We start from the raw sequence: 13,195 nt of genomic DNA on the forward strand, positions 1-13,195 counted from the left end.
GAAGAGGAGGAAACACGTAGACCGATTTGAACACCCACGGTGTTACCAGAGCGTCTACTGCTACTGCCTGAGGGTCCCGAGACCTGGCACAATACCTCCGAAACTTTTTGTTGAGGCGTGACGCCATCATGTCTATTTGAGGAGTTCCCCAAAGACGCGTTACGTCTGCAAAGACTTCTTGATGAAGTCCCCACTCTCCTGGATGGAGATCGTGTCTGCTGAGGAAGTCTGCTTCCCAGTTGTCCACTCCCGGAATGAAGACAGCCGACAGAGCGCTTACATGATTTTCCGCCCAGCGAAGGATCCTTGTGGCTTCCGCCATCGCGACTCTGCTTCTTGTCCCGCCTTGGCGGTTCACATGAGCCACTGCTGTGACATTGTCTGATTGAATCAGAACCGCTTGTCGAAAGGCCGTTGTAAATGGCCCTGAGTTCCAACACTTTGATGTGTAGACAGGACTCCTGGTCTGACCAAAGACCCTGAAAAATTTTTCCCTGTGTGACCGCTCCCCATCCTCGGAGGCTCGCGTCCGTGGTAACCAGGATCCAATTCCGAACCTGCGACCCTCCAGGAGGTGAGCACTTTGCAACCACCACAGGAGGGACACTCTGGCCCCTGGGGACAGAGTTATTTTCCGATGTAAGTGCAGATGGGACCCAGACCACTTGTCCAGAAGGTCCCATTGAAAAGTCCTTGCATCACTAATCAGGCATCACTAAAATGTGCCTTATTGAATGCACGCTCTGTTTGTAACAAATTAACATCCATCCATGACCTCTTCATATCTCACAACTTTAATCTGCTGGCTATAACAGAAACATGGCTCACACAATCAGACACTGCCTCCCCTGCAGCACTGTCACATGGTGGTTTCCACTTCTCACACACATCTAGGCCTAATAATAGTAAAGGTGGTGGGGTCGGAATCTTACTGTCACAGTTTTTCACATACACTGTTCTACCTCAGGTTCCATCACTCGCATTCACCTCATTTGAAGTTCACTCTATCAGGATTTTCACCCCCTTCTCTCTGCGTGTTGCAGCTATCTATCGCCCTCCTGGGCAACCTAAACAACAATTTCTAGAAGATTTCTCTGCCTGGCTCCCACACTTCTTATCCTCTGACATCTCCACCATCATTATGGGCGATTTCAATATAGCTCTTGACAGTCCACAATCTGTTCATGCATCCAAACTCCTCTCTCTAACCTCCTCTCTTGGCCTAACCCAATGGTCCGACTCCTCTACTCACCATGAGGGCCACTGCCTTGATCTTGTGTTCACCAGGCTCTGCTCAGTTTCCGAATTCACTAACACTCCTTTCCCTCTCTCTGATCACAACCTGATCACCTTCACAATCTCTTCTATTACTTTAAATTCTAGGACACTAAAACCAAGCAAGCCTCCTCTAACCCGCAGAAATACTAACAATATACATTTTCAACAACTTTCCACTTCTCTGCAACAACTGCTCTCACCAATCTCGACATTTACTACACCTGACACTGCTGTATCACACCTGCACCAGACCCTAGAGAGTGCCCTTGATGAAGTGGCTCCAGCTACCCATCACACTCCACGTAGGCTTAGATGCCAACCATGGCACTCTAAATCAACAAGACACCTACAAAAACTGTCACGTAAAGTAGAACGTCAGTGGCGGAAATCTCAGAATCCAAGTGACTTTCTCACATATAAGACTACCTACCACTCCTATCGTCAGGCCCTGGACACTGCCAAACAAACATATTTCCAATCTCTCATCTCTTATCATGCCAACAACCCCAAGCGACTTTTTAATACATTTAAATCACTTCTTTACCCTCCCTCACCTCCCCCACTAGCTACTATCCGTGCACAAGAACTTGCTTCCTACTTCAAGGATAAGATTGATAAAATCCGAGATGAAATGGTATGCTCTAACTCAGCCAGTGACCTGCTCAATTCCCTACCTGAACCCTCTGGCACTTTCTCTTCATTTGATCCCACAAGTGAAGATGAAGTATCAACACTCTTTTCATCCTCCTACTCCACTACCTCTCCTCTTGATCCTATACCCTCACAGATCAGTAAAACTTTGTCTCCTGTGCTTATCCCAACCTTAACTAAAATCTGTAATCTCTCTCTCTCTACTGGTATCTTTCCCTCTCTGTTTAAACATGCAGTCATTACTCCCATTCTAAAAAAACACAACTCTGACCCAAACACACTCTCTAACTACCGTCCCATTTCTCAGCTACCCAGTCCCTCCAAGCTACTTGAGAGGCTTGCCTACACTCGCCTTACACACTTTCTTAACTCGCACAACTTATTGGATCCACTTCAGTCAGGCTTTCGTGCCCAACACTCCACAGAGACGGCACTGACCAAAGTAGTGAATGATCTAGTCACTGCTAGATCAAAAGGCCATTACACACTACTTATTCTTCTAGATCTCTCTGCTGCTTTTGACACTGTTGACCACTCTCTTCTCATACAAACACTACAATCCCTAGGTCTTCAGGACACTGCCCTTTCTTGGTTCTCATCCTACCTATCTAATCGCTCTTTCAGTGTTCACTTCTCTGATTCTACCTCCTCTTCTCTACCTCTATCAGTTGGAGTACCGCAAGGCTCAGTCTTAGGTCCTCTGCTTTTCTCAATCTATACCTCCTCTCTTGGTAAACTAATCAGCTCCTTTGGATTTCAGTATCATTTGTATGCTGATGATACTCAAATCTACCTATCCTCCCCAGATTTGTCACCACCAGTATTGGCTCGTGTCACTGGATGCCTGTCTGCCATTTCATCTTGGATGTCATCTCGCCACCTCAAACTCAACATTTCCAAAACCGAATTAATTATTTTCCCACCAGCTAAGAGTAGTTACCAACCTGATATCTCTATAACTGTTGACAATGCAACTATCCACCCCACCCCACAAGCTCGTTGCCTAGGTGTCACCCTTGACTCTGAACTGTCCTTTGTTCCACACATTCAATCTGTCTCTAAATCATGTTACATGCACCTTAAAAACATATCCAAAATACGCCCTTATCTTACACAAGACACTGCAAAAACTCTAATCCATGCACTCATCATCTCCCGCATTGATTATTGTAATAGTCTCCTTACTGGTCTTCCCAAACATAGGCTATCACCACTTCAATCCATTTTAAATGCAGCTGCGAGGCTAATCTTCCTCGCCAGACGTTCTTCATCTGCTGATCCGCTCTGTCAGTCCCTCCATTGGTTACCGGTATTCTACCGTGTCAAATATAAAATACTTTTACTTACATACAAGGCTATTAACCAAACTGCACCATCATACATCTCCTCACTCATCTCAAAATATCTCCCTACCAGACCTCTCCGCTCTGCACAAGATCTGCGTCTCTCATCCACATGCATTACCTGTTCCCACTCAAAATTACAGGACTTTACCCGGGCTTCACCCACTCTGTGGAATGCACTCCCACGCACAATAAGACTCTCCTCTAGTCTCCAAACCTTTAAACGTTCTCTGAAAACTCATCTCTTCAGACAAGCCTACCAAATTTCAGACCCACACACATAACCTTCACAGCTTCCCTATCAAGTTACATCCCCTCTGTACAGTCCACATAAACTCACATTTTGTCTTCCAACATTGCTGGGTGATCATATCATATAAGAACCTAGCAACCTGGGGAACCATTATGTGACAGGTAGCATCTATCCTTGTGTATCAATGCCTATTTCCCTATAGATTGTAAGCTTGCGAGCAGGGCCTTCCTACCTCTGTCTGTCTGTCTGTCTGTCTGTCTGTCTTTGCCCAGTTTTGTTCTATAATTGTTGTTCTAATTGTAAAGCGCAACGGAATATGCTGCGCTATATAAGAAACTGCTAATAAATAAAATAAATAATGGAACCTTCCGAAGGGAATGGCCTCGTAGGCCGCCACCATTTTTCCCAGAACTCGAGTGCATTGGTGAACCGACACCCTTTTCGGTTTTAGCAGGTCTCTGACCATGTTCTGGATGTCCTGGGCTCTCTCTATTGGGAGGAAGAAGACCTTCATTTGTTCCGTATCCAGTATCATACCTAGGAACGGTAGTCGAGTTGTCGGAATCAACTGTGACTTCGGTAGATTTAGAATCCAACCGTGTTGCTGGAGCACTCTCAGAGAGAGCGCCACACTGCTCAGCAATTTCTCCCTTGATCTCGCTTTTATCAGGAGATCGTCCAAGTATGGGATAATTGTGACTCCATGCTTGCGCAGGACCACCATCATTTCCGCCATTATCTTGGTGAAAATCCTCGGGGCCGTGGAGAGTCCAAACGGCAACGTCTGAAATTGGTAATGACAATCCTGTACAGCGAATCTCAGGTATTCCTGATGGGGGGCATATATGGGGACATGAAGGTACGCATCCTTTATGTCCAGAGACACCATAAACTCACCTTCCTCCATGTTGGCTATTATCACTCTGAGAGATTCCATTTTGAATTTGAATCTTTTTATGTACAGGTTTAGGGATTTCAGATTCAAAATAGGTCTGACCGAACCGTCCGGTTTCGGGACCACAAATAGGGTTGAGTAGTACCCTCTTCCCTGCTGGTGCAGGGGAACCTTGATTATCACTTGCTGTATACACAGCGTCCGAATTGCAGCTAACACTATATCTCTTTCCGATGTGGAAGCTGGTAGGGCCGATTTGAAAAATCGGCGCGGGGGCACCTCCTCGAATTCCAATTTGTAACCCTGGGAAACTATGTCCAACACCCAGGGATTCAGGTCTGAACTGACCCAGGCCTGACTGAAAAGTCGAAGACGTGCCCCCACCGGTGCGGACTCCCTCAGGGGAGCCCCAGCGTCATGCTGTCGGTTTGGGAGCAGTCGGGGAGGACTTTTGTTCCTGGGCACCTGCCGAAGCAGGTGCTCTTTTGCCTCTGCCCTTACCTCTGGCGAGGAAAGAGGATCCTCGACCTCTTCTGGACTTGTGCGACCGAAAGGACTGCATCTGATAGGGTGTTACTCTCTTTTGCTGTTGGGGAATATATGGTAAAAAATTTGATTTACCTGCTGTAGCTGTGGAAACCAGGTCCGTCAGCCCATCCCCAAACAATACATCACCCTTATAGGGTAGTACTTCCATATGTTTTTTGGAATCCGCATAACCCGTCCATTGGCGAGTCCATAAGGATCTTCTCGCTGAGATAGACATGGCATTGGCCCTAGAAGCTAGCAATCCAATGTCCTTTTGAGCATCCCTCATAAATAAGACTGCGTCTTTTATATGGGCTAGAGTTAAGAATATAGTATCCTTATCCATATTATCAAATTGATCTGTCAGCTCATCTGTCCAAGCTGCAATTGCGCTACCCACCCATGCCGACGCAATTGTCGGCCTTAGCACAGCACCTGTATGAGAATAAATACACTTTAAGGTAGTTTCTTGCCTGCGATCTGCAGGGTCCTTAAGGGCCGCTGTGTCAGGAGACGGTAGCGCCACTTTCTTGGACAGGCGCGTCAGGGCCTTGTCCACAGTGGGGGGTGATTCCCAAATCTCCCTGTCCTGCTTAGGGAAGGGGTATGCCATATAAATTCTTTTGGGGATCTGCGGTCTCTTTTCCGGAGTCTCCCAAGCTTTTCCAAAGAATTCATTTAATTCATGAGATGTGGGAAAGTTAATAATCTGTTTCTTTTCCTTAAACATGTGTACCCTTGTGTCGGGGACCGAGGGTTCATCCTCAATATGCAACATCCCTTATTGCCACAATCATACACTGAATGGTTTTAGTCACCCTAGGGTGCAATTTTACTTCGTCGTAGTCGACACTGGAATCGGAATCCGTGTCGGTAGTAGTCTCGTGTTAAGGGACGCTTTTGAGACCCCGACGGGCCCTGTGAGTCGGTCCAATCCGAGGATTGACCCCCTGATGTCCCCCCTAATTCAGCCTTATCAAGCCTTTTATGTAAAGATGCCACACTTGCATTCAACATATGCCACATGTCCATCCAATCTGGCGTCGGCACAACAGACGGGGACACACCACTCATTTGCTCCACCTCCTCCTTGGAGAAGCCTTCCGCCTCAGACATGTCGACACGCATGTACCGACACCTCACACACAGGGATTAACCTATAAGGGGACAAAACCCCAACCAGGCCCTAAGGAGAGACAGAGAGAGAGTATGCCAGCACACACCAGCGCTTAAAAACACTGGAAAAAATATGACCAGATAGCGCTTTTCTATATATAATGTACCAATTCCCACTCACTGCGTCGCTAATGTGCCCCCCTCCTCTTTTTTCCAGCCTGTGAAGTTCAGCAGGGGAGAGACCAGGGAGCCAGCGGTTTCCTCATGCAGCTTCTGTGGAGAAAATGGCGCTGGTTAGTGCTGAGGATCAAGCCCCGCCCACCCGACGGCGGGCTTCGGTCCCAGTGATTTTTCAATTAAAATGGCGGGGGATCACAGATTTACTGCCTCCGCAGCCTAATCAATCTGCATGTGCCCAAATGTGAGGTTTATTGCTGCCCAGGGCGCCCCCCCCTGCGCCCTTCAGTGCTGCTCTGTGTGTGTGTGACTGGGAGCAATGGCGCGCAGCTTACCGCTGCGCGCCTTACCTCATGAAGATCTGATGTCTTCTGCCGCCTAAGATGTCTTCTGCCTTCTCATCCGGCTTCTATCTTCGGCATCTGTGAGGAGGACGGCGGCGCGGCTCCGGGACGAACCCCAGGTGAGACCTGTGTTCCGACTCCCTCTGGAGCTAATGGTGTCCAGGAGCCTTAGAAACAGTGCCCAACTGGACAAGCCAGCTCTGCTTCTCTCTCCTCGGTCCCACGATGCAGGGAGCCTGTTGCCAACAGGACTCCCTGAAAATAAAAAACCTAACAAAATTCTTCTTCAACAGAAAACTCTGGAGAGCTCTCTGCAGTGCACCCATTCTCCTCTGGGCACAAGATCTAACTGAGGTCTGGAGGAGGGGCATAGAGGGAGGAGCCAGTGCACACCCATAGTCAAAGTTCTTTTTAGGTGCCCTATCTCCTGCGGAGCCCGTCTATACCCCATGGTCCTTACGGAGTCCCCAGCATCCTCTAGGACGTAAGAGAGAGAAAACCTAACAAAGTCTTTTAGAGAAACTCAGTAGAGCTCCCCTAGTGTGTGACCCATCACTCCTGGGCACAAAGTCTAACTGAGGTTTGGAGGAGGGGCATAGAGGGAGGAGCCAGTTCACACCCAGTTTAAGTCTTTATAGTGTGCCCAAGCTCCTGCGGATCCGTCTATACCCCAATGGTCCTTTTTTAGTCCCCAGCATCCTCTAGGACGTATGAGAAATGTTACAGATGGTTCTGAAAGGGTAAATAGCTCAAACCGCATGCTATATGATCTATCTGGATAATTAGAAAAGAACAAAATAAACATGAGACTGATTATTAATTATGGGGCCAAGTATAATGTATTCGATAAGGTGGCAACATTAATGTATTTTGTTATGGGGGCAATATTAATTTATTCTTCAATTACAGAGGCAATGCTTGTGATATGTGGCGGTTCACTGCTTAGTAAATCTGACCTTATAGGTTTATATACATTATAGAGTCAGGTATGTAATGCCAACGGTCGGAATCCCAACGCTCCAAATGCCAAAGGATCCCGGTGAGTATTTTAAATTGACCCCTAACCCACCCCTTCTGCAGCCTGTCCCCTCCCACAGCCTAACCCCAACCGCCCCCCACCTGACAGCCTAAAGCTGGGTACACACTACATGATGTGTGTACCCAGCGTTCTCCTGGACGACAGAACCCGGAATCGCCAAAGTGCATAAACACTTGCCGATGCCGGCAGCAACGGAGCGCTGGCCCCCGCCGATGCCGGCAGCATGGCCCTCGCTAGTGATGTCTTCCGTCGGCCCTACATGCAGGAGGATGTCGCTGATGACCTGTGTGAGTGCGCATAGTCAGTGACAGTGGGTACACACTGGACAATGTGACCATAGGTCGGTCCAATCCGCCGGATCGGACAACATATTGTCTAGTGCATAGGTCTTCAACCTGCGGCCCTCCAGATGCTGTGAAATTACACATCCCAGCATGCCCTGCTTCAGTTTTAGCATACCTCAATAAGAAAACTGTAGCAGTGCATGCTGGGATGTGTAGTTTCAAAGCAGCTGGAGGGCCACAGGTTGAAGACCCATGGTCTAGTGCAGGCTTTCCCAACCACGGTCCTCAAGGCACACTAACAGTGCATGTTTTAGTGACATCCAGGCTTCAGCACAGGTGACTTAATTAGTAGCTCAGTTATTTTGAGTTAACCATCTGTGCTGCAGCCTGGATATCACTAAAACCTGCACTGTTGGTGTGCCTTGAGGACCGTGGTTGGGAAAGCCTGGTCTAGTGCATAGGTTTTCTAACTCGGCCCTCATGACCCCAAACAATTCATGTTTTCCAGGTCTTCCAAGTGAAATAATTAGCTCCATCTGCGGATCTTTTAAAATGTGTCAGTGAGTAATCAATACACTTGTGCACCTGCTAAGTGACCTGGAAAATATGAACTATGTGGGGTCCTGAGGACAGAGTGTGAGAACCATGGTCTACAGCAGTGGTTCTCAACCGCGGTCCTCAAGTACCCCCAACAGTTCATGTTTTCCAGGTCTCCTCACAGGATTGCAAGTGAAATAATTTGCTCCACCTGTGGGTCTTTTAAAATTCACCAGTGAGTAATGAATACACCTGTGCACCTGCTAGGTGATCTGGAAAACATGAACTGTTTGGGGTACTTGAGAACAGAGGTTGAGAACCACTGGTCTAGAGCATGGGTCTTCAACCTGTGGCCCTCCAGCTGTTGTAAAACTACACATCCCAGCATGCCTTGCCTCAGTTTTAGCATTACTTAATAGCAAACCTGTGGCAGGGCATGCTGGGATGTGTAGTTCCACAGCAGCTTGAGGGCCACAGGTTGAAGACCCATGGTCTAGTGTGTTCCCAGCTTAACTCTAACCCTCCTCCTAGTGCCTAACCCCAAAATTCACCTTGGGCATCAGTCAGCATTGTGAACGTTGGGATCCTGACTACATCCCATTAAAATGGTCTCGTTATAAAATGCATATTTTTGTTTTTCAGAAGCGACATCAGACACTGATTTTCCCAGTCATCTTTTGTAAGATTTTCATTTAAAAAAAAAAAAAAGGAACATAAAAATAGGAGAGATCACAATATAAAATTTGGAGCCTGTTCAAGAAAATTATACAGACTGTGATTTTATTTCCTCTACATATCAAAGCCACTCAGCAACTGCCCTTACCTTGGGTTCTTTTAAATAACAGTACATGGCCTGAGTCACATCTGCAGCGTGCACTGCATTGTGATATGGATTGTGGCTGTGGTAATCTTCTTGAACCATAACTGCACAGAAATAAAGAAGACAGTTTGTACAAAGACCTGGCAAAGCATTTAAAGGATTACACAGTAGGACTTTTTTTTATACCAACAAACAAGTTGCCGAGTTTAACAGAACACCATTAAATTGTGAACATGAGCCATAGTGAAGCTCGTGCTTCTCTAATCCAGTCCTCAGGACACACCAACAGTGCATGTTTTCCAGATCTCCTACAGAATCACAGGAGAAATAATTAGAACCACCTGGGGATATTCTAAAATGTGTCAGTCAGTAATGAATACACCTGGGCTCCAGCAACCACATATGGAAAACCTGCACTGTTATTGTGTCACGAGGACTGAACTTGAGAAGCACTGGTGTAGCTCTATACCAGGCTTTCCCAACCACGGTCCTCAGGGCACACCAACAGTGCAGGTTTTAGTGATATCCAGGCTGCAGCACAGATGGTTAAATCAAAATAACTGAGCTACTAATTAAGTCACCTGTGCTGAAGCCTGGCTATCACTAAAACCTGCACTGTTGGTGTGCCTTGAGGACCGTGGTTGGGAAAGCCTGCTCTATACCATACTTGCCTACCTGACCCTCTCCATGAGGGAGAAAATGCTCTGTTCCTGGACTTTCCTGGTAATGTATGATTGCCATCACCTGTGGTGAGCTAGTTAATTGATAAGAAAGGTGTTTTACCCCAGGTGATGGCAATCATACATTACCAGGAAAGTAATGTATCCCTCATGGAGAGGGTCAGGTAGGCAAGTATGCTCTATACACAGTAGATCATGCAGCAACCAAGAACTGATTCAACGCTAAGTTGTCTATTCATGAAGCAGTGAAAAGAGTGAAGTGAGTCTGTGGTGAAGTTGCCCATGGCAACCAATCAGCTGCTCCGTACAATTGTATAGTACACAAATTATAAATGTTACTTCAATGCTGATTGGTTTCCATGGGCAACTTCTCCACACTTTCCACTGCTTCATGAATAGATCCTTAAGTCTGGCTGCAAATGGATGTATTAATGCAGCAATTGGATGGGCCACTCCTAGAGGACAGGAGGAATGCACCCAAGATATTCTTGTGTTGCAGGTGTTAGATATAGAGTCTCTGCAGGTGGGAGAGACTTAAGGGCCCTACACACAGCGCGATCCGCTGCCGAGCTGCCCGACGGCGGATACGGCCAACGGGCAACCCGGCGGCGGGGGGAGTGAAGTTTCTTCCCTCCCCCCGTCACCCGGTTCCATAGCAGTGCAGGCAAATATGGATGAGATCGTCCATATTGGCCTGCATGCACAAGCAACGGGGCACCAGCGATGAACGAGAGCAGGGCCGCGCATCGTTCATCGCTGGTGCCTCCACACTCAAAGATATGAACGGTATCTCGTTCATTAATGAACGAGATCGTTCATATCTTTCAGTCATATCGCCCAGTGTGTAGGGCCTACTACTTTCTAAAGGCATTAGAGAGAGGTTCAAAAGGATGAGAATGACTCCCAACAATTTGCTGCAAAATCCAAAAATTAATAGTTACATAAAAGATACTCTTTGCACACAAATACCATTCTTCAGAGCCGTCGTTGGTGGTTAACATTTACCAAGCTACAGTAATATCTTGCTTTATAGCTTATTTTGGGAAAGCGAGTATATGGATATACAGTATATAATTTTAAGTTTACAGCAAAGCCCCCCCCTCTCAAAAAAAAAAATTATTAGTTTTATACCCATATATATTTTTGTTAAAAAGATATACAGTGTATATATTTAAAAATAATATTAAGACATATGACACAACACTACAAAATATGTGATTGGGATATTCTAGCTTACAGTAATGCATATATATTTATGATAAGGGTCACTTGATACTTATAGAAAGACAGTCACATGGTAAACCTTTTGTGCATTTGGAGGTGTTATACATTCATATAAACTATAATTTAAAATGTATTCAATGTCCACCGTGTATTTTATAACTAATGCTTAGCATCTCTTAAAATTTAAAAGGTTTCATTTTGCAAAAAATAAAAAAGAAAGATTTCCCATTCAGTTACAAGTGCTGATGGCTCTGGTAATGACTGAGCCCAGCTAGACATACAGTACTGCACAATGGCCAACAATTGCAGGGCTACTGCTTACCTAAAAATCTTCGTAGTTTCACCATATCCAAGTGGAAGTGATCTATTAGACCATGATGACTCAAGAGATGAAAGGTTAGAGTGACAAGGCTATTTCCTAAAAGAAAATACATAGACATAATGAATTTACACTACTAGTTATATGGTGCTCGTATAAAAGAGTATGGAATCTTTACCTACAAATGCCTCATTTTGGGCAAGACTGTAAGAGGCTAAAAGCATAGGGCCAGTGGCCTCAACTGCATACTTTGCACAAATACAAATACTGTGTGTACAGGATCAAGTGTACAATACCACCTGCCAATTTTCTGTAATAAAGACTCACTCACATCTTAACCAACACAATAGCACCTCGTTCCATCAGTCTCTTTTGCCATGGTTCCTTAAATAAGCAAAAACAAATATTCTTCTCCCCTTCACACTTGAGGATGGTTCAATAAGTAAGGTAACAAGACCTCTCACATGTGTAATGTTATCTATTTCATTATAAATTCCTCCCAGGCCAGAGCAGTCTGCTTCCCCTCACAGACATTAGACTGTGCCTCATGTCAGTCATATTGCTTGGCCGGATCGCTGCTCATCTTGAACGCCTGTTCTGCCATTACCAAAGGCAGTGCACCAGACCCATACCCTGTTTCTATGATACGACGTTAACACTGTACACCACAACAAGCTGGAGATGAAATTCAGCTGCTCATGTGCCCTGGTGGGAAGTAAGAATGAAATAGAGAACACATGGGTGGGCGGAGGAAGGGCAGAGCAATGATGAACTGGTTTTGTATCGTATGTTTTATATTATACACACAAATTATAATTGTGGTATTTTATAGCATACACTAAGTTTTGTGAAAGTATTACTGTGAGATTATTTCAGTGGTAACGGACCGGAGTGGGTGTGTTCTAAAGATCATCTATTCTGTGATATTGCTGTTGGATGCCAATTTACATCAAATTGTGGGTTATATGCAGTGATTTATAAGAATAACTTATTTATAGCAAACGCATCACACGTATTGGTTAAACTGAATGACCATAAAGAGGCTCCCTTTACTATTATTTAAATACTACTTTTACATAATGCACTTTGGAGTTTACATAAACCCTCAAACACCCTCCGTCCCGTGGCTATTATTTTTTGGGGGGGTTTCCGCAAAAATGTGTCTTAGATGCACAAGCAACTTCTACTGATTAAAATGATATGCAGCATGCCTATATTCTGTGTGTGACTACGACTATATCTTCACACATTATGGAAAACACTGAAGTGGCATTTCAGATTCAGATAGAGCCGCAACTACATGAAAACACTAACATAGCATTTTGTATGCATATACAGTCGCAGTCACACACAGAATATAGGCATGCTGCATATCACTTTAATCAGCAGAAGCTGCTTGTGCGTCCTATTACATTACACTGTGCCCAAGATGCATTTTAGCAGAAAAAAGGCACTCAGCGCTACAGTCACACGGCACTCACCCGTTGTGTAGCGCGACTTGTAGCGCATGGAGCAAAGATGTAAAAGGACACATCTGTACTTGCCGCTTTTATCTATGATCCTCACAGCGGCAGATACCTTGCTTAATTCTATTTATTCAATCTCCACTGTCATTGTAATATCGAAAACCAATAACAATTTACATTACATACAGTGCATCTGAAAAGCATTCACAGCGCTTCACTTTCTCTGACGTCCTAGTGGATG

The 13,195-nt window shown here is 45.5% G+C and overlaps 1 protein-coding gene across 9 annotated transcripts in view; it reads right to left on the reverse strand.

The window, feature by feature from the left end:
• PDE7A (phosphodiesterase 7A) overlaps window positions 1-13,195 on the reverse strand; it is a 593,823-nt gene that overhangs the window by 46,883 nt on the left and 533,745 nt on the right. For all 9 annotated transcript variants that reach the window (XM_063923814.1, XM_063923815.1, XM_063923817.1 and 6 more), the window contains 2 exons: window positions 11,492-11,587; window positions 9,269-9,369 (listed from right to left, as the gene is read on the reverse strand). In XM_063923814.1, coding sequence (XP_063779884.1) covers window positions 9,269-9,369; window positions 11,492-11,587 — 197 coding nt within the window. The remainder of the gene's footprint in view (window positions 1-9,268; window positions 9,370-11,491; window positions 11,588-13,195) is intronic.

The sequence above is a fragment of the Pseudophryne corroboree genome, chromosome 5 (assembly GCF_028390025.1).
Source record: "Pseudophryne corroboree isolate aPseCor3 chromosome 5, aPseCor3.hap2, whole genome shotgun sequence".
Lineage (NCBI taxonomy): Eukaryota > Metazoa > Chordata > Amphibia > Anura > Myobatrachidae > Pseudophryne > Pseudophryne corroboree.